Source organism: Camponotus floridanus, unplaced genomic scaffold, assembly GCF_003227725.1.
Source record: "Camponotus floridanus strain SB8 unplaced genomic scaffold, Cflo_v7.5 scaffold96, whole genome shotgun sequence".
NCBI lineage: Eukaryota > Metazoa > Arthropoda > Insecta > Hymenoptera > Formicidae > Camponotus > Camponotus floridanus.
Genome location: NW_020229867.1, coordinates 424541 through 451687, shown reverse-complemented (window position 1 = coordinate 451687; position 27147 = coordinate 424541). Strand labels below are relative to the sequence as shown.

The following is a 27147-nucleotide window of genomic DNA, read 5'->3' as shown; positions in this document are numbered from 1 at the left end:
AAAAGGGGGTAGGCATCCCTTTCGTACAAGTTCTCTCCGGGAAAGTCCCACGTAAATATACATGCATTTACGTGTAACTGTCATGGGGTGCACGCGAAAGGCCCTAGTCTAACATGTTTTGTAACCTCCTCAACAACGAGAACAAAGCGGGATCGATATCCACGACGCCGCGAGGCTGACGACGACGGCGACGGTGGCGGCGATGATGATGGGTGGTGGTGGTACGTTTCGTGTTTCGTTTCTCATTTCCGCGGAGGACAATGCACCCGACGATGCAAGGATCAAATAGTCGATATCGCGGCAGCGATTTTAGCAAAGCGCGGAAACTGCCGACGTTGCTTCGTTTCATCGATTCGCGACGATAACCGCGAGAGAGAGACCGTAGCTTCACCTCGTCGTCTCTTAACGAAGACGAATCTCGCATAAATTTCGAGATTGTTCAAGAAGGCGAAAGATTTGTAAAGAAAACACAAAGTTAATAAATATTAAAATTCCTAAAGCGAACGAAATTTTTTTTCGTTTCGCTGCGAAAAGATTGTCTTCGGAAGAGGGAGAATTTTGAGCGATGATGGAGGAGATGATGGAAGGAAATACTGCGGAAACCTGGGACGAAGTGTACATGTTATAAGGGGAGAATATAGCCGGTAACGATACTCGAGGGAGTCCCTCTCTTCGATAGAGAAAAAGAGAGAGAGAGAGACCAACACCGGAATACGTAGAACGTGCTGAAGCGTAGACTGCGAGGGCCGTCTTAGGCCTTTCGCGTAACGTGCTCTTTCAAGACTAGGGTCATCTATAACCCTGGCCATTGGATTCTTATCGACCCGCCCGTTGTACTGAATTTTTCAGTGTGCACGCCGGGTTGATTGACCGCCGGCTAGATACTCTATGGACTTTCCGCATGTCTCGTTCGTGATTCCGAGATGTATCGTGAATCTCCATCCTGTCGATCCTTCTTGAAGAATCTTTCCTGAGAGAGAGGATTGTCTCGTTCTTTTCGAGAAGAATATGCGAAGTTTCGTCGCTTTACATGCGTCTGATTTTATTTTCATTCTCATTCCTTGTTCCATTCTTTGTCCTACGCGAAATGTATTCCGAGATCGAACAGTACACGATCGTGAAAGGTCACGGTGCTATCTTGAAGATGAGTCAGAGAGAATGTTTCTGTTGTACATAAATCATTCTATCGATCCTGAAATTGCATTCCGACCGGTGAATATATTATATTGTTCTGTCTACAGTTTTTTTTCGCCGCTGTTGTTGTTTCCTCGCAAATACCATGGCATTTTCCGCAGTTTACATAAGTAAGCAAAATCGCTGGCGCTCTTCGAGGAGAATTCTCTTCAAAGAGAACACGCTTGTAACTTTCGATCGAATTTAATAACGCGTGATAATTAAAAGGATCATTTTCTTTCGAAGAGCTTTCCGTGCGAGACATTCGAGACAAAAGTTACCCCGGGAGAAGTTGTTTTAGTTTAACGAGCGTTGAAAACGCTGATGGACGAAATTTCTTCGTGCAATTTGGCTGTCTCGATACTCAAGTTTGGTCGACAAGTTTCACAAAGTGTCGAACGAGTTTCGCGAAGCCGAACTTCCGGAAAAGGACGACCGAGCTGCGTTCGTCTCTAAGAGACGAAGAGAAAATTCTTGAGACAAACTTATGGTAGACTAATTTAATCATAAACGATATTTGATGAGGAGAAGAACATCTCGTATTTCGTAGAATGACAGAATAAGAGCAGCAGCGAAGATGTAGATGATCTCTGGCTGATCTTCTTTAATATTTTCAACACGCGTAGTTGCTCTCGTTTGTATTCCTCCAAGCTGTCATTTGTAATTTTTAATATGAAAGCACGTGGTACCAGAGATTGATCTATCGATTCTCCAAAATGGAAAATAATAAAGTACCTCAGCCTTGAAATTTACATATCCCGAAGGTGGGGTGCATCGGAAATAGCACGAAACTCGCGGGTTCTCTGATTATTAGCTTTCTTATTTCGACGTTCTACTTTACATATTTTATGATTTTATTTCTCTATCACGGAAAATCCATGTCGTTCTTAAAAGACGTGAAGCAATATGAAACATTGACAAATCTATTTAGTCGATTAACACGTCTAATCGATTAATCGATTGACAAATCATTTTCATGATGTATTAGAGAGAGTTTTGTTTAACTTTTTACCGTAAAAGCCGTGTTAAAAAAAGACACAAGATTAATGATACCAGTTAAATTCTGCATGTTTTTATAATCTGAGCTTGTTATCAACATACCATTTTTCACGTAAAAGTCTTCTCAAACTCATGCAAAGTCACATATCGCTTACAGAGTTTTAGTCACGTACTTTTCCTGTTACGTGTTATGTAACTTTATAGTCGTGTCGTGCAACTATTATTCGTATATCGTTGACAATTAAGGGTAGAGTTGGAACGGTAAACGTCGTAAACAATGTACTCTTATATCTGGTATGAGATCGCAGTGGCTGACATTAAAAGCGACTGGCACGAGTTCCTCTTCGACTTGTCGCAATTCGATTCGAGCTTTTCGATGTCGGTTACTATCGTCGCGTTCCATCGCAAACATTGTTTATTTTCTAGAGAAGGGAGGAAACTTTCATCAACTTTGGCGATCCCTCGAAGAAGGGAGCAAAATTAATTGACTCGTGGATTCATTGTTTACAATGAAAACGGTGGAAATACAAACATTTTTACCGCAAAACACGTTATTTCTAAAACGTTATCCCAAGATCCTCTTAATATCCTCCTTCTCAAACTTTTCCCAAGACGAAAATTTCTTGGCGGAAGAATCGTCTCGCCTCCTAACGAGTAACTTGGTTCATCCAAATCCAGGATCATCGCACGTTGGTCGTCATTTGCCAAATCTATAGGCTGTCAAATTCTTGGCGTACGGTGCGTGCGCGTTTGTGCTCAAATAAAACTTTCCCCGACACTTGGGGTCGATCGCGAAGCCCATGTGAGCCTCGGGTTTCCACAAGCAGTTCGCAAAAATCCCCGGTCGCCACCTTGGGCATCGACTCGCGGGAAATCCGTAGGGGTTGTCGATTGATTCCGCGTAGTAACGCCAGGCTCGATTGTGTCCGCAGGTGACTAGGCAGAAAATGTCAAAACTGAGGTTGACGAGCACAAGTTTATTTGGCAAGAGATGAAAATAGAACCAATGAAAATATATAGGGAAGAAAGCAATGTGTGTCGAAACTCACTGTATTGATTTATGATTTTCCGGAAGCTCATGCGAAGGAGGTTCTTTAAATCGCAGCCAGGCTGTCGTCTGCTGCCGCCGTTGGGGTAAAAATCGACGTGGCCGAGCGGTTGAGGGAATCCGAAATTACCACCGTCAGTGTGAATGACGTCGACGAACGCGGCGTCGGCCCACGTCAAGTGACCCTCCTCCCCGGTGTCCATGTACAACGGATAAGCCGGGTCCAATCCGGTGATTCTGCCTATCTAAAAACGCGTTTCTCTCAACGTATAGCATACCTGATACGTATATACGGTCTGTCGGTCGCGTCGATATCGCGCCTCCCGATGCGAAAGTCCCGGCACTAATGTGGTTCCGATAATGCGGCCTTCGATTAGCCGAGGGAATGTGCAATGCGCTGTGGCTGACGATCGTTATTAGCGGACCTTACGATATACGCCTTACCTTCCGTGGCGCCAGGGCCTTCCCCATAAAACCGGCAGCCTCCGCTCCCAAGCTGAAGCCGATCACATGAATTTTTGATAAGGAAACGGCTTTCTGCGCCTCGAGCCATCTCATCACGTGAGCTAAGTAACGGCCGATGATTCTGGTATTTTTTACTGCCGTTATGTACCACGGTAATACCGCCAATTTCGCCCAGTTTATCAATATCACGTTATAATGCCCATGACGAAGGTACGCTGAAACAGAGACCATAATTGAATATGATTGTAAATTTTTTTGGAATCTTTTTTAAATTATTTTTAATTTCAAAAATGTAGGGAACACGAATGATTCACATGACATAAACGAAATTAACCGCGGAACGGTTTGTTCTTGACTTGACAATAATGTCAGAGTCGCGTGCATAGGAATTTGAAAGAGCATCATCAAGCGGAGAATGAGGCTTTCTTTCAGAACGAACAAGTAAATATAAAGCTGCCTTCTTCGGAACAACGGAAAATTGAATTTGATCGTGAGTTTGAAAAGCGGAAAGAGATTCGCAATTTATCGTCTGCAAACTATGCTAGCGCTATTATTTCACCCTCACTATTCTCCTAACAGAACTTTTTTAGGTCTTGGACAGGATATCCACGTAGTTAGTAATGGATCCAGCCCACTTACTCACCGAAATCTATGAGTGGAAAAGGAAACGAAAGTATCGCGGTAACTTCTAACAAGCTATTTTAATATTCAGAACGGATATGTATCGTGCAATATCACGCACGCCTACAAGAAACGTTAATAACGTCTGTCGCATATTCATCATGATCAAAGTTGAATGAGATACGATAAAGTGGATCGCGTTTCGATAGAAAAACACTTGTTGGAAATTGTTCAACCTTTATTTTTCACATTGGCAAGAAGGAGATCAAACTTTTTCTATGCATCTCGAAGTTGACGAGCTTGACAGAATGCTCTCCCCTTTATGCATTTATGCGAACGCCTTTCTTGCAATCGATCGCTCTGCAGCGGCACGGCATGCTTGTCGATTTTAACTGGTTATTTATAAAGATGTATACCGTTTCGTATAGCGATGGGCCCCTTTCCTGAAGTGCTGTCGCTGTATCCGTGAATGTAAACGATAGTCGGGTGTTTAACGTTGAAGTTACTCCTCCACAATGTTGCGACATTGGTGGGGTCCAGGACAGATGGATACGTTGGATTTCGCCTGCCGTGGATTAATGCGAAACGCAATAAAAATGTAGCTATGAGCAAAATTTGTGAAATTTAATACGGTCGATGGTGGGCTCGTTGACTTATGGGGTACTGAAAGATCATCTTTCATTCCCATTAATCAGAGATTCCAGTATTAGAAATTTAATTAATTAGTTACGCGAATAGCTTTTTGATGAGCTAATGGATTAACGAAAACGTTTGATTAATTAGATCTCTTAGTCTTTTGATAATATTAATGCTAGAGCAATCAGCGTTGAATGCCACATTTGTAAATTTGGCGGATATTTGTTATCATTTTCCATTTTTTTAATGCTTTCACTTACAAACATTTTTTAAATTTTTATACTTTTTTTATTAAAATATAAAACTATTGGGTATATTTATATATTATAATATATTATTTCCAGTAATTTGGTGTTTTTCACTCTTTTTATAATTATCTAATTTTGTTATATAAAAAGTAAAAAGATAGAGAAATATATTTTTTGCAATGATACTGTATATATATTTTCAATTACCATTATTATATTCTAGAAATTGTTACCTAAATATGTTTTAAAACAAAATTAGATCAAATTATATAAAATTATTTTATACTAAAGAATATATACCTAAAAATAAATATACCATACGATAAGCGTTAATATTATGGCATGAATTTTAAAAGGCAACAATAAAAATGCGATTTTTCCGAAATGTTATCGAAATACCATATCAATTGATATTTGTTATAAACGAGTCATGCAAAATATGATATCATATCTCTCTCACTTTAGCTTACTTATAAAAAAATACATATAATATTTCTTTGAAAAATTTCGCTTCGTATTCTATAAAAAATAATTTCTACATTGTCATATTTCATTTTATTCGTTCTCTAATGGTTGCGTGCTATCAAATTTCTAATAAATTTCCAATAAATTTTGATGAAGCATGAAAATATTAAATTTATCATTTTGACAGGTTTTGAAATATTTAGATATATATACTAAAACTTTGAAATTAGAATGGGGTTGATGAAAAATAAATTAGCATAATTATTTTGTCTAATCATCTTGAGAAAATTCAACTAAATATTCAAATAAAAGCTCCTAGTAATTTTTTGTAATTAAAACAAAAACTCTGAAATATCCGTTCGTTTGACAGGTTTGTTTGTTCTAGAATTAAAAGCCGAGAGAATAATAAATTATACTAAACATTTTATAGAAGTACGGCGGGTGATTTATACTCACGAACAATCTGTGTACCTGGTATACAAGTAAAATTGGACGTCCCGATTTAACTCGATGGGACAGCAATAGAAACACGTGCCGGCGGGAAGTATAGTCAGATGCAGCAAAGAATCCGCTGATAACAAGAGAAAGTAAAAAATCATAATTTTAGCAAAATCTGAATCGGATCAATTTTTCATCTCGCGTTTATACAATAATAATACACAAAAGTTTATAATCGAAGAATCGCGAATAAAACAAGCGAAAATTGAATTCAGTAAAATTAGCTCTTTCCATCTTCGAACCAGGCAGAGTCGAGAATCCATTTCAGAGATACCACGCTTGGCGCGCAAGGTACAATAAAATCAAATGGCCGAAATGACTCGCGCTTTGCATTTTCACCGATGTATTAAACGTGGTGCATAATGCCTACGACGACGACGGCCGGCCTCGACCAATCGCCGCGGTCGTCGTCATTGAACCTGACGATGGTCACGTTATGTCGCGTGTTGCGCCGCCGGCGGAGATCGACGGTGCGCGATACCTTAGCGAGGAATCCCCCTTTACTTGCCCAGGAACGCTGCTCGATTTTTCGCAAAACACGCGAGAGCACAATGGAATATTTTTTTACCAACTACGTTAATTTCCGTCCCGTCGCACGAGCCGCCTTTTTTCTGCACGATAGTCTCCGAAACGATTAGCGTTCGACGGTCCAGAACGTTGCTTCTGACAAGTCGGACAATCGTCTCCCGATGACTTAATCAATTCGTAAGGACAAATGGCAATTTCCAGAAGACGCGAGGAAGAAATAATCTACCGTTTCATCTACTTTGGCAACCAGACGCGATGTCGTGCCCGGTCGCAATTAAGCTGAAAACGTACGTATACGTGGTTAAGTGGCCGTCGAGCTTGTTCGCGCGCCCCTTAAACCTTCGAGCAACGCGTCGAACGGCTTTTGTATGGAAACAAGTATGTATATCGTGCGTGAGCTTTAATTATTTCCCGTCGAAAACGTTTCTGTGAGTAATTTATATTTTCGTCGGAAGTACGAAACGTTCGAGAGAGGCTTGAAAGGCTGTCACGACTATCGGCAAACGTCGAGCGAGTTTAACGCGCGACGTAGCCGGACAATTAAATAAATGATAAAACAAATTGTTACGATTGTTTGCGCGAAAGTTAAATGACATAATCTCGGCTTACGACTTCGTATTCCTACTTTACAATTGCGCAATTGGACAATTATACACTTTGTCAAGCAGCATCTCGCGTGAAAATAGGTCGCGCTTTATTACACTTTCACCGCGATAATCGCGGTGCTTTTTCGCTCGAAGCATTTCACCGCGAAGACAATTATTCGATTATGTCACACGGAGTAGATTACCAACACGATCGAATCTGTCGTGTAAGTTTGCGATCTAAAAAATCTTGTCTCTTCCAACGGACGGCCGGCAGGTGAGAGGATTATTGAACGAACGGGATGTAATACCGAGAGATCTCTCAGACTTGCCGGTCATTGCGCATGTTGTGCTTGGTATTACAACCGTTATAAGGAGCTGTCCGTATTTTTTCATTATTAGCGTAATCGGCATTAGCAACGCGCGCCGTGTCATGATTTACGGTCTGATGACGCTGCATTGAGAGAGCGGGATTTTTTTGCGACTGCGATCGAAAGCATAAAATACCGTATTTTGATTGTGCAAAGGTGGCGTAAACAATTGTCTTTTAGACATTAGAATGAAAGAATAGATGAAATTTAAATTTTTCATTTTTATTAAATTTCATCTGCTCCATTCTAATTTCTTAAAAACAATTATTAACTAACAATGTGCAATTATTAAATAATAATTAAACATTTTTCTAACAAAATAAGAATTACTTTAGATCGCTCATATAATGATGATCGCGAAGAAAAAGATGCTTATTACAACTACTTCTGTTCCGCATCTAAGGTTCGATAAACTTTTTCACGATTTTGCGGTGAATCGCTATTGAATTGTCACTTTAATCCGGGTCGCTGGAACTGCTCGATGATGGTTTGAACGTAAAAGCAACGTAACTGTCTCTCATTCTTGTACCGGTTACACCGGATGACGAATGACCGATCGATGTTATGTAAAAAGGCCCGCACTTGAATTTCGTAGAAGGCTCGTCAAGAAATCGCCGCATACCATGTGTGCTCTCATATTAGGAATTTATCGAGCCGTACAGACACGTGAATCCCGTTTTTTTGTAAAGAATGCGTTCCGATTACCTCATTTCTTATATATCCAAGTCAATCTATTTACAATCTCTTTGAATGGAAAAGCTACATCGATAGAGGAGAAATAACTGGATTCCGGATAATTAACGATAATGAATGATCGACGAGCAAGTTTGATGAAGCATGTCCTTATTTACAATTTAAATGACGTATTTACATTCTGTCTGATGAATCGCGGTTTGTTAGAATAAATTGGTTTGAACTTCTAAGAAGAGTTTAGCACGATTTTACTCGCTTCCGAAATTAATCGTCGCGAAAATAAAGCGCTCCCGTTACGCTTCGCACATTTGCCCAGGTTTCGTTCCTTGTCTAACGAATCATTTATCACACCGCTAACTGGTACCGGTTATTTTTCTCACTCTTGTTATTCGTCGACATTTTGTGAATCACGGTTGTTTACTATTGTATGAAACGGAACTATATTTAATACGTTTATGCACCGACTTCGTCGAGATTTCGCGAGTGACTGTATGATCTAGTTTTAGTTCGTTGGCGATTAACAGTTTCTCCACTAGGTTAATACGTAAAAACACCGATATAATATTCATGACACCACTAATTTTTTCCTTTGAATAAAATTAGACTGTTATATATGTGTGTATCGATAATTGTGTACACATGCATACAATATATCGGTCAAAAGTATCGCATCACTTATGGAAACAGCGATCGTTATTTTAATGAAAACATAAATGTTATCAGATTACTATTATTTTACGCTTTAATATCGTAAAAGTAATAATTATATTAAATAACAACAATTTTAAATTTGCTACTAATATTTGATTCCAGCGTATTTGCAAGTATTTCCAATTATTCTTGATATATAGGTTTCATTTTTATTGAATTCATCCCACAATAGATCTTGAATTAAGATCCGCAGATTGAATCGGAGAGGCTACTTTAAAAAATCAAAAATTTAATATTCCTGTTTATTTGTTGTAATTTTTAATTCTTACGATATTAAAACAACAATGATAAAATATAAATTAATAATATTTATACAAATTTAAGTTACTTCCCTGTTTCTATAAATGAATGAGATGCTTTTCGTCCGGTTGTGTAAAACCGGACATAACGCTAATACATTAAAGTCACATAAACCGTCAATTATCGCACACTTTTCGCGATTTATGGTCCACTTTGCGAAAACGATTGGCACTCGCGGTAATTGGGAGGATTGTCGAGCGATTGTGCACTGTCGCGCAATTTACCTCTTCGGAAGATGTACAAATTACAGAGAATAGGCACGAGGAAGGACGGGACCATTGTCGAGCGTCCGAAAACCTCGAATGACGCTCTCTGCACCGCGGAGAGCCCGTTACGGTATCGTCTTATGTACGTCGGATTCGAGAGGAAACTAGCGGGAAACGATTCCAGCTGATCATTTTGTAGAGTTCGCATACCCTCATCTCTCTAGCGAGCATAACGCGGGCATCATGATCTACTTTCCACTCTTTTTCTTTTCGTATATAATTGTGATAGTACAAGAATCGCTCCAGGCAAGAATGATTACGGTAAAAAAAAATTATTTAATAACCTCGCTTCCGGAATTCGTACAACAAACAACTTCACACGTCGTTAAATGTAGAGCATAAGAGGATGTATTTCGAGGAAGATCTTCTCTCATGTTGTTTCTCTAATAAATCTCCTTTCGTTTCAGCGAGTATGTTTTAGTAACTGTTTCGTTCCATTAAAGGGAAATTAAATTCAATATATTTATACAAAAATTAAACATTTGATAAAAGAGCCTTTAATTTTTTGTTTCCAGGACAAGTTACTGACGAAACTGGAGGAGAACGAACCGGAATTGGCATCTTCGCAGGAGGATGAGGTAAGAATCGAAAGTGACAGTAAAAATGCGACATATATTAAAGCGTTACAAATACAAATATGAATCAAATGATGAAATAAAGCAAAATGGCAAAATTTTCTTTCTCAGTAATCGCTCAAGCCTGTCACGAATTTAATCACGAAAAAAGAAATTAACGGGTTTTTGCGGTTAACTAATCATCCTATACGATTGCTACTCTTTTTTCGCTAAATATTTTATGCTTTTTTTAAAAACTTGCTCAAGTTAATTTGACTGTTTGAGAATTATTGCCTGAATGACGATAATTTCGTTGACAAGTGACCTCGATTACTGACGACGAAATAAAATTATTTTAACAGATATAGAAAAAAAAGCAATTGAAATTAGTTAGAAGAAAACACATACTTTTCTATTGATTACATCAAATTGCGAGAAGCAAAAGAGTTTTCATTCTTACGTAAATACAAATCGGATAATTAGTTTGAATAAAAGAAGGTTAATGAAAATTATTCGCTTTGCAAATAACGCGTAACTCCAACTGTGTGGCCTGATTACATTCCTTGAAACATTCGTAACTATTTTCCTGAAACGTATCGTGCAAATAGTCAATATGCAAGAACATGCGTTAAAAATAAACGTAAAAAAATAACGTTAAAAATAAATAAAATGTCTGCGTCTCTTTCTTTCCCAATCTTTTCTAATCTAGTATCTCTTTTAAATTATCAAGTCCGATAGAAATACATGTACTTTGGCCTTAGCGTGAAACACGTAATACGTAAATTCTCTGCTAGAGACGCCGCGTATCTCTTCGCTTCGTTGCACCAGGTTGAAACTGTTAGGCTGTCACGATAAAGAAACTGACGATAACAGAGCACTGTATCGCGCAAAATATGACCGGCCGTTTGGAAGAGTCGCAATTTCCGAACGAATTGGCCGCCCAATCGGTCGCAAAAGTCGATTAACCGACGACGACGTCGACGACAAAGTGGCGGTCGCAACCCTTCGACTCCTGACGTGTTCGCCCACCCTCCCGGACTCGGGCTATTAATATTTCGATTAAAGTGACGTCTAATGACGTTACGTCGATTACGGCAACCAATATCGCGGCCGTCCTGATCGCTAAACAACGATCCCGTTGTAGCTCGGGATTTAATAACGTTACACGTGCAAGAGCGTAAGAACTATGCAAATAAAGCGAGAGTCACGTTTCACGGTGAGCATACGAATAAAAGCGGTTGTATCTCTTTATTTCTCATCGATTTGTTTTCTTTTTTCCTTTCGATACTATTCATGGGGTTGCCAATCAAACTTCCACTTATAATATCGTTAAATCGTCCCGCCTTTTTTTTCCCAGTGCGTCATATGCGTGAACGCGAGGGCGACGATGCAAACAGCGCCGTGTGGGCATCGAGTGGTGTGCAGGTGAGCAAAGAAGCTTATATATTTCTTCGTGTCTCTCTTTTTCCGCACTCTAGTATTTCCTTCATTTCTCTTGCGACATTGAAAAGCTCGACGGTTAGTTATTTTGCACATACCAGCGTGGCAGTGACATATTATGCTTAACAAGGAGCTGTCCTTTCAAGACAGTATCTCTAATTACGACATCTCTCCCTCTCGTTTTACGTTAACTTTACGTTTCGTCTGCAGACGCTGCTTCGTCAAGACGATACAAATGGCGGTGTCTCAGAGGCTCTTGCCGCTGAGATGCGTTATATGCAGAGCGAAGATCCTACGGCTGAAGCAGACTCTCATTCCGCGTGACGTAAGTGCAGATTGCGCGTTTGATCTTAAACGAGCATCTCTTCTCGCTTTCGGACGCGGATATATGACGATTACGCTCTCCCGCTCGTTTAACATTTTCCGCTCGCTTTAGAAAGCTTCCTCCGCGAAATTCGTTTTAACATCGTTCTCTTTGTGTACACATTTCGTGTCGTCAATAAATTTCACGTTGCTGACGTGATCGCGACGAAAGTGTTGCTAATTGGAGCGGATTTTCAAAGCTCGGACGGTGCCTTTGCAGGCAATTCGGCTACCGTGTAATGCGAGGTACCTTGTTGCTATTTAAAGACAATTTTCGCCAAAATCGAAATTGCCCAAAATATTTGTCCTTCAAACGCCTCTCGTGATGCGTTCGATTGAAATATTGCAATTAAAAATAATTAACGTATGTTTGCTGATTAATTGTTAAATATAAGAATTAATGACACCTGTATATCACGTCTATATTTAGCCCGTTCTCCATTTATATGACGCAACAATCGCGATTCCATATGCTAATCATCGTAACCGCTGCAAATACATCTCTCTCGGGCGATCGATTGGCCTCTGTTTTCATTTATAGTATTCGATGTCGGGCAAATCCTGGGTACTGCCTCAAAGCGCATCAGAGTACAACATGGGCACGGGTGTAACCGCCGGCGTATCCGGTCCCGGTGGCAGATGGGGAACCGGAAGCGTACCAGCCTCCGCCTCTCTATACTCGATGGCCAGCGGTTCGTCCTCCATTTCTGGTTCGTAGTTTGAAGCTCGGGGAAAATTGCAGTCTACGTTATCGCGTCGAAGCATTATAAAGATAAGCTTAACTCTCTGAATTCACTCGTGTAGGAGTGTCTTCCGTCTCTTCGGCAACTTCCTCGTCCGCGCATAGCACCGGAAGTTCCGCTCTCGGCAAACCTACGAGGGTACGGCAGCCCACAGGCGCCAGTCTCAGACGTTCCCAGACGCAGTCGATGAAAATGCGAATTCAGGTTAGCAGCGTGTCGTAATATTCAATGTAAAAAACATTTGGGATCGCCTAGATTAACATTAGACAAGTATCACAATTTGAGAATAACTCTTTTCGATGATTCTCTCAGTCTCGGAGAAGAGGACTTGCAATACATGTACGATTTACCTGTTGAAATTAATAGGAATACCAGGATCCGGTTCAACAAATCACCGAGGAGGAGGAGATCCGGGAGCGTCGATTGCCGCCAATCAAGGAGTTCCAGAGGGACTATCGCGCTGGCAAGGCCTCTACTAGAATCAGGTAGTTTCGTGATTCTCGATTCGATCGCACTCGTCGACAGGAACGTGGTCGTAATACCGTGTCCGACCTACGTTCGCAGATGTGCTCAAAAGATCGTGACGCAGCTGGAAACGTCACCGAGCCCGAGGGTCACAACGTCGACGTCGTCGGCATCGTCGTGCGGCCGCGCCGCATCGAAGCGGCCGGCGTCGACGTCGAAAATGTCGGTGGTCCAGGAGGTTCAGAAATCGAAGAAGGAGAAGGAACGGGAGAAGGAGCGGGAGAAGGCGGAGAAGGCGCGACAAAAGGAGGAGGAGAAGGCGGAAAAGACCAGGCAGAAGGAGGCGAAGAAGCTGGCGAAAGAGGAGAAGAAGAGGGCGAAGAAGGAAGCCAAGGCACGGCGGAAGGAAGCCGAAGAGGCCCTCCTGAGGGACGAGAAGTAGGGTTCTCCGGTGGTAATCGCGCAGAGATCTCGAGATGAGAGATCGATCGTTGCGACGTACGGGCATACCTGAAGAGTCTTCGACGAATAACGGTGATTTCCGGGTATTCCGTAGCCGCATAGGATCGATAGCGTGCGCGGGATGGGTCGCGGATGTTCGTGATGTAATTGCAAATGTTAAGTGGCGCTCCTCGTAAAGGACGTCGTCTCTTGAAAATTCCAGCAGCCAGCTATCAACTAATGAATATGGCCTAGCGCGAAAGCGGTTCTCCGAGAAGCGAGCACTCGGCACGATTATAGAGATCGTGTCGGTGTTAATAAATCCGAGGTAGGTCATCCGGTATATTCATTCGGCTTGCTCGGCTTGCTTAAATGGGGATCCCGACAACTGCCGGCGAGGAATTGTCTCGAACAATCCGCAACTCGTCCCAAGCTACTCGTCATCTCGTAGGCTCGCAAGAAGGCGGCGAGAAGAAGTATACCTAAACAAAAATCTAGAAGCGGCCAAACTTAGTAACCCGTCATATCGAGTTATCGCGGACTAATATTATTATCGATAGGAAAAACTCGAGCATAGCGCCATAATTTAGAAAATCCAAGCGAATTATTTTCAATCTTATTACTCCTGTCGGTTCTTTCGAATTATTCCGAATCGTACTTCATCTTTTGAAACTTGCTTGAATCACATTCTGCCAAAATCTGCCATGAGATTTTTCACTCAGTTTTCGACAGTCGACAAAATCTTAGAGTTAATACAGACGTCGCGCAGACGCGATCTCTACGATTATAAAAATCACCGTATATAAAGTTCATTCAAGTTTCCAGTTGATTCGCTTGCGCGACGAGCATCTTCGTCGCGACGTTTAATCGCCTACCGCCAATTCGAGAGATAATCGATAATCCCGTTCCTCCAGTCAATTTAGACCAGTCATCGACTACGAAATTAGGAAAAGGAAGAAAAAACACTCTCGATTTTTTTCATTTGCACCATGCTCCGACATTTCATCTTAACGGTTTAGAGAAATCGCGCGGAGGGCAAAGTGCTTGCAAAATATAAATCAAATTTTTCTTCAACGGCGACTCTATAAGAAAGATTTACGTACAAAATGATATGCTTTTGAAATAACACATAAAAAAATGCAGTAATTGACTTTTGGAGTTTTCAAAGAAAATGCAACGTGAAAATTTCTAGCCTTCTTTCCCCGAAATTTTGCCACTGGATCAAAAGAGAAGGAAGTCGCAAGCATTTCTCTTCGCTTCCCACTTTGCACTTCACAATCAAATACTCCCCCGTCATCTATCGTATATTGTAAATACACCTGCAGAATTTCACAAGCGAAGAGACGCGAACAACTTTCGTGCCGCGAGCAAAGTCGTACAAGTTGCGTACGAGGGTAGCCTAATAAGATCGATTTGTTAAAATGTACGAGAGGGTATATACCTAAAATAACGAGATAGTCTTATATAGTACAATATACACACATTTATAAATATATATATATATATAAAATATATATAATTATTTAAAAATAGATACACAGAGAGCAGAAAAAATTTTTGAAACGCAGCGCGTGTCTCGTTACTGTTCGTGAATTCGTAGGCTCATAGAAACTCTTGTTATCGATCACCCTCGGTTCGGCCCTTTTTCCTCGCTCGACAATTCATGAGCGATTATTACCTAAACGAATTAAGCAATTAATTATGAAATTGCTATGCTCTACGACGTTCAATAGATTCCTCAGAATTTTAAGAATGCAAGTTACATAACAATTACGCGCTGATAGCTTTAACGACAAAAACCCCTGTGTCATCGACACATATACAGATAAATATACACACGCGCACACACACACATACACCCACATCCACGCCTACACCCACCCACACACACGCATACATATATATATATATATATATATATATATATATATATATATATACACGTGATACGCAAAAGTTTTCGACCTTAAATTTTACCCCTAATCTTGATTGTCTATTGCCTTGCGAGTCTCCTGTAAGCAGCCAAAAATCAAAAGCAATTTTTTTATAAGTCTACACGTCAAGATTAACTTTGCGCAAGTCTCGATATCAAAAAGATCAGCGAATAGGAAAGTAGTTCGAAGCGAAAATCTATCAGTTAGAGATGACGGCGACAACTTTGCCGACAGGAAATTCAATGTTATTTTCAGCGATGCATTTAATAGCGATGACGGTTTGATAATAATGACAATACTTCTTTTGTAACCGGAAGAAAGCGCAAGCGAGCGTGAAATCTTTCGGCAGCCATAAGCTGTCATGTTATGATATAGCAAGACGGGTGAGAAAGTCTCAAATACCATTTCTTGTCCTTTCGTTCATTCGCTCTGTGGGATCGAGCTCGATGCACAATTTTAATACAAACGAAAGATAATCAAATATCGGACGGTGTTTTAAGAAGCTACGATAGAAAAATATACGGTAGAAATCTCGTAGAATCTCCGCGAGCCATACCTCTGTACAAGTTTCAGTTCCTAAAATTGTGATATTAAGTATAATTAAAATTATGCAACAGTAGAGGACAAAGTCATGTTTATTTAAGAATTCCCGCAATATCTTCTGTCACATACGAGAGGCAAAGTTAAAAATTTAATGTATCTCATTCTTTCAAAAATTCGTGGTATGGTTCGACAATTTAGAAATCAAGTAGAGACAATGAAAGTAGGAATCAGCGTTGTCGTGAAAAATATAAACGAATGCGGAAGCATTCGAAAAGAATTGGACTCTATGTGTATATTAAAAAACGATCGTACACATATCAGTAGTAATTAGTGAATTTTAATTGGCTTTCTCGTTTAAACCTCATTGCTTACTAAGACGACCCAATTTCCGACTTTCTATACCAGCGAGTATCGGAATAATAAAGTGATTAAATACAATCACAATGAGGTTAATTCGACAATGCCACTAATTAGCGTGTAACGTTAAACCGTCAATTATTATACTCGATCCCAACTGTGACGAGCCCCACATGTACGGCATACTTAATCAAAAAGAAGCGTATGATCGATGTGGACCCTCGATTAAAAGCATCTTGAAGATACACACAAGAGAAGGTATATTCGAAGATATGCATAAAAACATTGTAAAGACGTATGAATAAATTTGATTTAAATTCTCAAGATTGTGGACAAATTTTCGAGGATTTGGAACACAAAAATAGAAAAATTTTTAGAAACTGGAATCGAGGACGATCATCGTCATATCGAGCATCATTCTAGGATCTAGAAAATTTTCCTTGCGGGCTCATATACGAGTGCGAGACTTTCTCGGATCCCGGCGGAAACGGAGGGAGCGCGGCGAAAAAAGCGCGAGGCCATCCTCTGCCACCTGTCAAGTCAATTTTATCGAGCACATCGTGCAACGTTACGACGTTGGGCTCGCGATACTGGCGATGATGGCCGGCCGGCCTTCGTGGCGGTAAAATCGATTTGATTTCTCAAAGTCACGCCAACGGGAAATGCCTACGTCCGGATGCATCCGGACAAAAGCGCGGGAAGCGAGGGTTTCGTCGGACGGACCTCGCGCGTGGCGCGAATCTCTTCAACCTGCATGATTTGTTAACGCTCGCAATCAATCTTCGACTATCGTAATTCGAATCTGGAAAACGTATAATTATCGTGAGAGAGAAACTAATTTAATCTACAGAAATTAAACAACTTAATCAGCCTGCATTAATAATATAAATACAATTAAAAGAAATGTCAAGCACATCTCTCTTCGTTCGTTTAGAAAAGAGAATGCGTATTGAAGAAAAATCGGGCTAGTTAAGAATCTCATTACGATAGTCGAGGATTAACGATGGAGAGGCAAAAAGATGCGAGGTATAGCGTAATCGTTGGCAATAATATTCGAGCTAAGGGGAGGACAAAAGTGTGCGGACAAAGAGGGACGATCGCGTCTCGTCTGTGCGATAATACGAAACGCGTATATCACGATTAGACGTAACGAGAACGACTTTATCGTATACTTTATTATATAAGGCAGAATTTGTAGACGAGTTTATATTAGGCCGATATCGACATCGCGATCCTTATCCCGTACAATGGATGAGATGACAATTGTCGCGTTCGAGTTCTAACAACTTGGAATGAAAATCCCGCGCGCGTTTCCATCTTTTACAGAAAATATCGAAGACTTTTATGTTAGCCGGAAGAAGATTGTAGACGAAGCTACATGTTGCCTTCTGTTCGAAAAGCCAGCTGTACCATTTCATTTCTCTTCCTAAATCTCTTCGCGATAATTTCTTTCCTCGAAATCAAGACATCGTACGATCTGAGAGACTGTCAACGCGAGGAACATCAAGGAGCGATAGTTGTATAAAATCAAAATTTGTCCATCGGCCAAACGTGCCATTGGATGCGGAAGTAACGTAGAGATAAATTCATGGCAATTTTACGCTCCTCGATTCCTCGATTGACGCTCGTCACATTCCAAGCGCGTCGAAATACGCGGCAAATCGATACTTAATATTAGTAACGGAATGTTTATATATCGTAGCGGATATAAGCGCTATCCGAGCTAGAGGATGAGTAGCATTTTCGGTTCATCTGCTGCGAGCTTCTTAGAAATTTTCAGAGGGCGACGTGCCTTCTTTTCTCTTCTCGAATGTGTACAATATATCTTCGACCGCATCTCGGATCTCATCGACTCGCGCTTGACAAATAAGACGAGAGATATTTAAAAAAAAAAGCTTGAGCAGTTGATTTTATCGAGTCTATTTTTAGTAGTTTTGTTCAAGGACTAAACAGATAATGGGAAAAGAAACGAAACTTACAAGAGATTATATTACGCGATATGTTTTGCGATCTGTAAGAAAAAGATAATAGATATAAACAACAAATCAAATAAAACGTTACGATCAATGTTAGCTGAATTGGAATTATTTTTCTCATTTTCATCCTTTTACCTTCTCCCAAGCAACGCAATTGGGACTTTCGCGCGACAAGTAATACACGCGTACTCGTCTTATGAATGCTGAGTTACCGTATGCCAATCTAAATCGCATGACGTGATGTTTCTCCTTCTCGAGCTCGGTTTCTTCGCAATACAGCATAATCAATGTTTCAAAGAGCTCTCTTGTTATCGTTTGAGATAGCTTTTGTCGTCATAATTCATATCATATCCCAGCAGAGGACGTATATATACGCACGTATCTCTTTATTCTACAGTGTGTGCATTTTCCTCAAGTTTTACTGCATTTCTCCAGAGTGTAAAGTTTGTTAATAATAGAAAAAATGAAACATTATATCATCTATTTTATCGTGTATACATATTTTGTGGAAATCCTGAGCGTAGCTGGAATAGAAGGTACTTGAGTCATCATATATCATGTATAAAAACTTTTATATCAAGTATTATTATAATCATCACGAGACAAGATTCATATAGTTCAAATGAACTATGATATAATCGCATTCATTTAGCTTTAATCTATACGATTGGCCTTGATTCTAAGCTACACAGTATATAGAGAACTTTTAAGCGATAAGCAATAGTGATAATAAATATTTCTTTGCTTTGTCGATGATTAGACTAATAATAAGCTAATCGTTTCTTCTTGGCACTTGAAAAAATACGAAACTTATTTCTGAATGGATTAACATTTATTTTTAATTGGTTACCATGTTTGCGCAAATGATAACTCTCAAATAAGGAACGCGACTGATGTATCGTCGATTCTGACGCAGACAGTCGACACTGGCATCGGTTGGCCAATAAAGAACTAGAAGAATCCCTCTCGTACCATTGGAATACGAAAAAAGCGAAAAATGTGATCCTCTTCGTCGGGGACGGGATGAGTCCGGATACCATAACAGCTAGCAGAATTTATCATGGCGGCGAGACCAGTAGACTCGCATGGGAACATTTTCCCCATATCGGGATATTGAAGGTCTCGATGAGGTTTTCATTAGACGTGATTCGTATCTCAAATCAAACTCATGTTTTGCACGTTTAAGATTTTCACGTGTTCGAATGTATCCTTTGCTGGTAACGCAGACGTACAACGTGGACAGACAAATCCCAGACTCGGCATCTACCGCTACCGCTCTCTTTGGAGGAGTCAAAACGAATTTCGAGGTCGTTGGAGTGGACGCCAACGTGCAGTTGGGAAATTGCCGGGCGAGTTTGAATGCAAATTATCACGTCGATTCATTTTTAGCGTGGGCGCAGGCTGCCGATAAAGCGACAGGTCAGATTCAAAGGTTCAGGCCAGAAAGTCTATCGCGTGAAGCTGTTTCAAAATTACTTGGAATAAGATGTTTTTGCGATCTTTCTCCTCCTGCTTTTGCCCTCTCAATTTTAATCAAAATTATTATACCCGGCATAAAAAGTTTGCGGGAACAATACAGATATTTCAATGTAACAATGGAATGTTACATTGCGAAATATTTTTGCAATGTTGTTGCAAAATTGCAGTAACATTAAAATATTCACTTTATCAGTATTACATCCCGCATAACAACAATCTTTCAATTACACTAATGTACGATTGCAATCTTGCTGCAATGTAATTGAAAGGTTCTGCACTGTACTGGATGTTATGTAATGCAATGTAATTACAGTAATCTTCCAATATAACATACTTGTAATAATGCAATGCATTATTGCAAATGTATTTATAAAAATGCAGTTATATATACAGTTGCTTTTTTCTTAATATTTATATATTTCCTAAATTGCCTTATATATACAGTACAGTTACAGATATTACTTTATGTATGATGAGAATAAGTTAATAATTTAATTAATTAAACAATAAAATAATTGGATTTGAATAATTTAATTTGTACAATTCAAAATTTTATTTATAATATATGAAAATTAAACTCTATTTTATATCTTGAGTAAATAATAAACGAATGATTTTCACTCTTTTGGATATTTATCTGTCTGGTCGAAATCATTAATTCAATATATAAATTTGAATTGCTGTATTGAAATTGTATTAAAAATTAAATGAAGATAAGAATAATCAATATACTTTTAATTTGTTGCTAACCTGTTTTTTATGTAATTTTTTGTCTGAAATATAAATATACGAGATAACTGGCATATCACATAACGATAAACAAACTAATGATTATAAATTATTGCATTTTTGCATTTTTCTAATTTTTCTGGAATGTCACTGTGATTTTCTGATGAAATATTACAGTTATGTATTTCTATAACGTTTCTCTATAATATTGCGTTGCAGCTTGTAAAATTATTACATAATATAACTAAGATGTTCTGTGCTATATGAATACGTTAGTTGGCAATTATTTTTAAAAATTTTCAAGTAAAAGTTAAAATTTTGTTTTCGAATAAATAAAATGAATCGGATTTTTCTTCGTATATTTGAATAATAATTAAATAATTTCCTAATTCGTGAAAAATAATTAACTGCAGGTTTCGTCACGACTACCAGAGTGACTCATGCGACTCCGGCACCGCTTTATGCGCACTGTGCGAATCGCAGATGGGAGTGCGAATCCAAAATGCCTGAAAACGCTGCCAACTGTAAAGATATCGCCAGACAGTTAGTAGAGGATGAACCCGGAAAAAACATTCGAGTAAACAAAAAATTACTCATGTACTTTGTTCCGGGCGATGATTATACAAGACGGATTTGATATGACATTGAACTTCTCTGATAGGTGATTATGGGCGGTGGAAGACAAATGCTAAAGTCCAATGTGAGCGCCAGCGAATTTGATCCGATAGATTCCTGGGCTTGCTACAGACAAGACGGTCGTGATCTCATCACCGAATGGATACGGGACAAGTCCAGTAGAGATTTAGCTTACAGCGTTGTTCAAAATAATGAGGAACTGTCTCGGCTCGATATCGATAAAGTGGATTATTTACTCGGTATTTTCGCCAATGGTCACATCGAGATGGACTGGAAGCGCGAACGAGGTCCGAAGGGACAACCGAGCCTGGAAGAGATGACAGTGACGGCATTACGAATTTTACAAAAGTCCAAACAAGGATATTTCTTAATGGTATCTCGCATGCTAGTCTTATCGTCCGGGAAAATCCAAATATGATCGTGCGATTCTTTAAGGTCGAGGGCGGAATGATTGACTTTGCCCATCATCGCGGCCACGCTGCTCAAGCTCTGCTGGAAACCATCCGGTTCTCGGACGCCGTCAACGCCACTCTTAGAATGATCGACACGGAGGACACCCTCGTGATAGTAACTAGCGATCACACGCACTCGATGAACTTTAACGGATATAGTCCTCGCGGTTCGTCCATCCTGGGTAAGATCGAGATTAAAGATCCCCCATTCCTTCTCGTTCTCATGAGAAATCATTTCAGAAATCGCTCAGAAATCTAGATACGATGGAATACCGTACACAAAGTTGTCTTACAGCACGGGCGGCCCAAACAACTTTGCTTACACGGTGAATAATGATAGTCAAGCTGTGAGGATCGATCCTTCCAAATTCAATACTACGGATTTTACTTACAGCCAACAAGCCACAATCATATCGGACGAAGCTTATCATGGCGGTGGAGACGTGGCTGTGTACGCTATAGGTATACATCGCTCTAATTAGATATCATGAAATATAAGAGCGCAGTTAAGTGGCTTCGCTCTTAGAAAGCTCTCGATGCGAAACAAGACTTGGAATTCTAAATCATATCATTTAAAAAATGTCATCTTTTTCTTCTTCAGGCCCGCACGCCCATCTTTTTCACAGCGTGCACGAGCAGAATTATGTGGCGCACGTGATCGCATATGCAGCAAATGTCGGCGAATATTTTAATAGCGCCGCGATATCGCATATTCGCCGTCTAAACGTGATTATTTTATATGGTCTAATCTCGTGGATTTTAATCGCATACAAATAAACCTATAAATATCTATTAAAAGCGGATTATCAGTTTTATTTTCGTAAGAAATGATATATCCATAATATAAGTATACACACTGATATGTGGTATTCTCAATTTACATAACAATAATTAAGTGGTATTGCAAGTGTCCGCGAGATGTATCACTTGTTCTCCACTCCATCACAGACTAACTTTCAACGGACATAGTTCCGAGTTTCTACATAAACGTATTCCGTTGAACTCCTTGCTTGAGCAATTTTGCAAATCTACCGTATACATTCTCACTCGCACGTTTTATTATTTACAAATATATACGTTAAAAACAACTCTCAGTCTTATGCTACGTAGGATGCAAAAGTACTACTTGCGATGTTTATCTTATAAAAAATCCAAGAATGCACGTGTTCCTTCAAGGCTACTTGAGAAGGAGATTAAGATTATGTTTTTACTTAAATACGTTATTGCAATTAAGTAATGTAATTGTACTTAAGCCTGTCAAGGATGTGTCTCCTTCGTGAATCCTATTTAATAGCGTTGATACTATATAAAAAAAGAAGAGAGTACCGATGTAAAAATCAATGATTAAATATTGCGTCAAAAAAGAAATCTTAAAAAAATAAATGGGAGACAAAATTGTCGGATTACGCGAACATTTGTCGAACACTCAGACAAAACTCCGGATTCTCTCAGTTCTTTAAATAGCGATGAGACGTGGGATCACTGTACTTTTTTCCTCTCGTTGTGCAACGCGGACTCGTGTAGCAATACCTTGAGCGCGATGCCGCCGAGGAAGAGCATCGACGTCATCAGGAAGATGAAGCCGGGCGTGTACTTGCCGAAGATCGTCAAGCTGCAGAGGGCCAGCATCTGGAAGCCTAACAGTAATGGCACGAGATACACTGCTGCGACTAGGAACAGAGGATGCGGTTTGCGTTTCGGCTTTTCGAATCCTCCGAGGCTAGCGGTGAGTTTAGTGAAATCGTCAGGCTTCGCGATTGTCTTGATCCTTTTGTCTTGATCCTCGACGTGAATTTCGCGCAGTTGGCGTAGATTTTCATACGCGATGAGGAGACTGATGGTGATCTCGCGGAGAAAATGGCTGAGGCTGACGTGTACTTTACGCACTAGCGGATGCGACTTGGAGTTATCGAAGGAGTAGAGGAGATACGGCAGCAGATTCATATTCTGGCAGCAATGGCGGATCTTTTGCATCGATGCGTGTCGGAATAGCATCGGTGGACCGCTGTAGTTTCCATCTGAAGAGAGAAACACTTATAATCAGCATGGACGACATGACGCGTTTATTATCATTCGTGCTGACGATAAACTGGATGAGATATTAGTTGAGCAGATGTATCTCCAGTTTAGAAAATAAATTTGCTCATAATTGTTTGATGATAAGCGTGTTTTAACATGTAAATATAGAAAGAGTTAGAGTTAACGAAAAGAAATGATAAACTTGAAATCTTGTATATTTACCCTTAAACATATCGGATACTCGTCTGGCCAGAGTCGGTTTCCTTTGTAGCACATCTTTTTTCTCCATGATTCCCGACATAATCTGCGACACGATTTTCGACGAGTGCGTTTGCTTTGTAATCTGAACGATCCTCAAAATAATCTTCCTTTAGGAAATATACTCAATAATGAATTAGCTGAAAAAGAAGTATAAATAGTTAGTAATAATTAATTTATGAATATATAAACTTTCACGGACAATTGCAAGAGACCAAATATTAAAACAAATATACGAAATTAACTATGATGAGAAATACAGGTAATTACCGATCTTTAATGACAAGAATTCTTGAAGATGAATGAGAGTTTCAGTCAGTACTGAAACTATCCTCGTCGTTCGTTTACGTCAAAGTTGCGTTATAAAAGAAAAGATACGATAGCCTTGTCGACCCGAGATTAAAATTCATCACATAAATTTCACGTAGTTCAGCATTATTCAAAATACAGTTTTACTCGATTGCAAATTTCTTTTTCTTATTCTGGAAACTGCGTTTTATAAACCGGTTTTAAAGTTCTAAATAATTTACGTCTCATAATCTGTAATAACCTTTCATTTTTTAATTTTGCACACAAACTAATGTCAATAAAATTGACAAATTAATTGAAAAATAATTGTTTAATATTAATTAATTAAAATTTATAAAAAATTAGTGCCATTTTATTCGTTACAAAGTATAAATTAATGTAATATATTAGTGCATTATTAAAAATATTTTATTGAATTAAAAGATTTTTTTATTTGCAATCGTTGGTCAAGAATTTTAAAAAAAATTTCATTTTAAAGAGAAAGTGATTGTCGATGCTGTTTAAACTTCATATATTTTTGTATTTTTACAAAATTAATACAAGTGACTTGTTATTCACTGACTAAATGCGACAGTATCATAAACTAGGATGATTAAGCGTTGGAAATTGTTATATCGTTATTTTTCTAGGAACTGAATCATTTATCGAAAAATATAAAAGAAAATTAAATGCTGTTTTTAAATAACATAAATTACTTATCAAAATGCAATAAATTGTAAATGTCAAATAAATTACAATATAAATAATTAACTATTACTGAATAAAAAAATAGATAATAAAATTTGAACTTGATGCCAAGTAAAGTGGCAAATATTTTTTTTCAGAGCTTATAATTTTTTGAATAATAATCACGATATGCTCAGATATATATGTATACGATGCTTAGTATTGATTAAAGAATCCATGATATGTTAAACACTTATCCTAGCGTTGTAAATAATACCTAAAATTAAAAGTAAAATTTCGCTCGAGTCCATTTCAATGATTATTGTTGAATAGAATGATATGAATTGCCCTAATGGAACGAATATAAAAGCCAAGGTCTCTGCAATTCGTTTTGTCGAAACGCATGCATTAAACCGCTCACCTCAATGTTTACAGCTGTCACTGATGGACTGAAGGACGCTTGGCCACAGAAAGGTTCAGCTTGTCTCGTACAAGCGATTATAGACTACGAACTAACTGTACTTCTTGTAGAGATTGAAGATGATGGGAAACTTGCCCATTATGGGAAATATGCCCATTCTTCGCATCGCTTTTTCAACGAACGTTAGCGATCGATAATGCAACACACCCGGCTGGAAGAACTCGAGTGCTGGGTATGCTTGCGTCTCGATGTTCGCTCAGCTACTAAACCGGCTCCGCTGGTGTCTCGACTAACAACTACCAGCCACCACCATCCACCTCCATCGACTCCGACCATGATTAGGAACGTGAATCATCGCCGAACCAATCCGACCAGCGACTTCCGTTGGAGCTAACGTTAGATTGGCTCGGCGATCGATCAAACTGCGATGGTCGAGATACAATTTTCTCATGAATAAAGAAGGAGAGAAAAAGGGTCGTCGACGCGAGGAAATACACGATCACGCAAACGTGTCTTCTGACACGCATGTACTCTCGCGGTCTGATTAATATCCGCCGTCGATGGTATTTTTGATGGAATTATACTATGACGGAAATAGGATTTGCGTCGTCAAAGATTTTAAAATACAACATGAAATAATTGATGAATGATTGACAAGTCATTTTTGACTGCATTTATTGTTATCCTTCTTTTCAATATTGGTTGTTTTAACAGGTGTTCAAGCAGTGATATTATTTTATTTTAAGTATATTATTTTTTATAAGTTTCCATTTACCGTTAAAATTGATGTTGATTTGATGTTGATGTTGATGTTGATGTTGATTTGGAAATATATGAATACACATATATTTCAAGCATCAATTTTAAGAGTAAAATAAGAGCTTCCTAGTTTTGGAAAGATTATATTTACATAAAAAACATAGTAATGGAAATTATATTATTTATGCCTCACGAAATAGTTGAAATATTGCATCATGACCTGCAAAATGTTAAAAAATACTTCCAGTCTTTAAATGCGCAAATATATTGCGAAGCCACTCTATAAATAATAATGGTCTTTACTTTTATTTTGCATTTCTGATGTAATACGAATATCTGTAAGTAGAGAGGTAAAAGGAATTCTGCTGCGATGGGAATAAAAAATGCGTTCGTTGCAACAGGTTCAAAGACTTTAAAAATCTACAAAGATTTTTCTATAGGATGTATCGATTTTGCTTGTTGATACACGCGGACTATGCGTGACCAGAGAAGAGGCAATCCATCCGTAGATAGCTTATAATAAAGTTGCGATAATAATATATCTCATCATTTTAGTAGTTTTGTCAACAAATTGGCAGATGTATATTGATTTCGTAGAAAAAAATGAGTAGATTTCGGAAAAACAATTGTAAAATTGATGCAGGTCATTCATTGACCTCGCTTTTTTTCAAGGTCTCCCGACACGCATCGTATGTGACGCATTGCGTGCTCCACTATGACTGTTCGACGAAGAGATTCAGGTCGTTCCACAGTAGACACAACAATGTTAATGCGCGATATCTTATTTAAATACGGATATGTTTTTTTGTGCAACAATTCGGTTCTCCAATCACTTGCTTGTGATGTATCGGGCACGAGGAACAATATTGGCGGAAAGTTACCGTTATATCTGATAAGAGTGGCTGTCCTTTTCCAATGTATTTTTCTTTCGACTTGTTAGATTTTTGACAATTCTGTTAATTAAGTCTCTAAAAATAATCTTACTCCCTCTGTTATG

The 27147-nt window shown here is 39.0% G+C and overlaps 4 protein-coding genes across 8 annotated transcripts in view; 2 read left to right on the top strand and 2 right to left on the bottom strand.

Annotated features, from left to right (window-relative positions):
- Nucleotides 1-18518, top strand: part of LOC105249418 (vicilin-like seed storage protein At2g18540) — a 74583-nt gene extending 56065 nt beyond the window's left edge. For all 4 annotated transcript variants that reach the window (XM_011254859.3, XM_025415071.1, XM_011254858.3 and 1 more), the window contains 7 exons: nt 10122-10184; nt 11518-11585; nt 11811-11925; nt 12505-12673; nt 12768-12910; nt 13073-13191; nt 13271-18518. In XM_011254859.3, coding sequence (XP_011253161.1) covers nt 10122-10184; nt 11518-11585; nt 11811-11925; nt 12505-12673; nt 12768-12910; nt 13073-13191; nt 13271-13613 — 1020 coding nt within the window. In that variant the 3' untranslated portion in view covers nt 13614-18518. The remainder of the gene's footprint in view (nt 1-10121; nt 10185-11517; nt 11586-11810; nt 11926-12504; nt 12674-12767; nt 12911-13072; nt 13192-13270) is intronic.
- On the bottom strand, nt 1578-4236 carry LOC112639879 (putative endothelial lipase). The gene is made up of 3 exons (XM_025415078.1): nt 3665-4236; nt 3222-3465; nt 1578-3108 (listed from the first exon to the last, which is right to left on the bottom strand). The coding sequence occupies exons 1-3, from the start codon at nt 3914-3916 to the stop codon at nt 2870-2872; spliced, it is 735 nt and encodes a 244-aa protein (XP_025270863.1). The 5' UTR covers nt 3917-4236; the 3' UTR covers nt 1578-2869.
- Nucleotides 18519-18584: 66 nt separating the features above from the next.
- On the top strand, nt 18585-22682 carry LOC105249422 (alkaline phosphatase). The gene is made up of 8 exons (XM_020026982.2): nt 18585-18958; nt 19339-19541; nt 19649-19841; nt 21044-21207; nt 21292-21639; nt 21702-21900; nt 21959-22180; nt 22320-22682. Exons 1-8 carry the CDS (start codon nt 18886-18888, stop codon nt 22493-22495), a joined length of 1578 nt encoding a protein of 525 aa, XP_019882541.1. The 5' UTR covers nt 18585-18885; the 3' UTR covers nt 22496-22682.
- A 90-nt stretch (nt 22683-22772) lies between these two features.
- On the bottom strand, nt 22773-25670 carry LOC105249423. 2 transcript variants are annotated; one of them, XM_011254872.3, is made up of 3 exons: nt 25392-25670; nt 23960-24135; nt 22773-23736 (listed from the first exon to the last, which is right to left on the bottom strand). In XM_011254872.3, exons 2-3 carry the CDS (start codon nt 24036-24038, stop codon nt 23198-23200), a joined length of 618 nt encoding a protein of 205 aa, XP_011253174.1. In that variant the 5' UTR covers nt 24039-24135; nt 25392-25670; the 3' UTR covers nt 22773-23197. The 2 variants fall into 2 exon arrangements, with proteins under 2 accessions (XP_011253174.1, XP_011253175.1); XM_011254873.3 differs by lacking the exon at nt 25392-25670 and adding an exon at nt 24266-24358.
- Between the last annotated feature and the right edge of the window lie 1477 nt (nt 25671-27147).

What these genes read in the sequence shown, in the direction of transcription:
- LOC112639879 (XM_025415078.1), bottom strand. Translation starts at nt 3,916, where the DNA reads ATGGTCTCTGTTTCAGCGTACCTTCGTCATGGGCATTATAACGTGATA. An exon ending in AGGCCCTGGCGCCACGGAAG is followed by an intron (nt 3,466 to 3,664) that starts GTAAGGCGTATA and finishes ACGCGTTTTTAG; the next exon opens with ATAGGCAGAATCACCGGATT. An exon ending in GAAAATCATAAATCAATACA is followed by an intron (nt 3,109 to 3,221) that starts GTGAGTTTCGAC and finishes TTTTCTGCCTAG; the next exon opens with TCACCTGCGGACACAATCGA.
- LOC105249422 (XM_020026982.2), top strand. Translation starts at nt 18,886, where the DNA reads ATGAAACATTATATCATCTATTTTATCGTGTATACATATTTTGTGGAA. An exon ending in CCCATATCGGGATATTGAAG is followed by an intron (nt 19,542 to 19,648) that starts GTCTCGATGAGG and finishes CTGGTAACGCAG; the next exon opens with ACGTACAACGTGGACAGACA. An exon ending in GGCTGCCGATAAAGCGACAG is followed by an intron (nt 19,842 to 21,043) that starts GTCAGATTCAAA and finishes AATTAACTGCAG; the next exon opens with GTTTCGTCACGACTACCAGA.
- LOC105249423 (XM_011254872.3), bottom strand. Translation starts at nt 24,038, where the DNA reads ATGTCGGGAATCATGGAGAAAAAAGATGTGCTACAAAGGAAACCGACT. An exon ending in AGTATCCGATATGTTTAAGG is followed by an intron (nt 23,737 to 23,959) that starts GTAAATATACAA and finishes TTCTCTCTTCAG; the next exon opens with ATGGAAACTACAGCGGTCCA.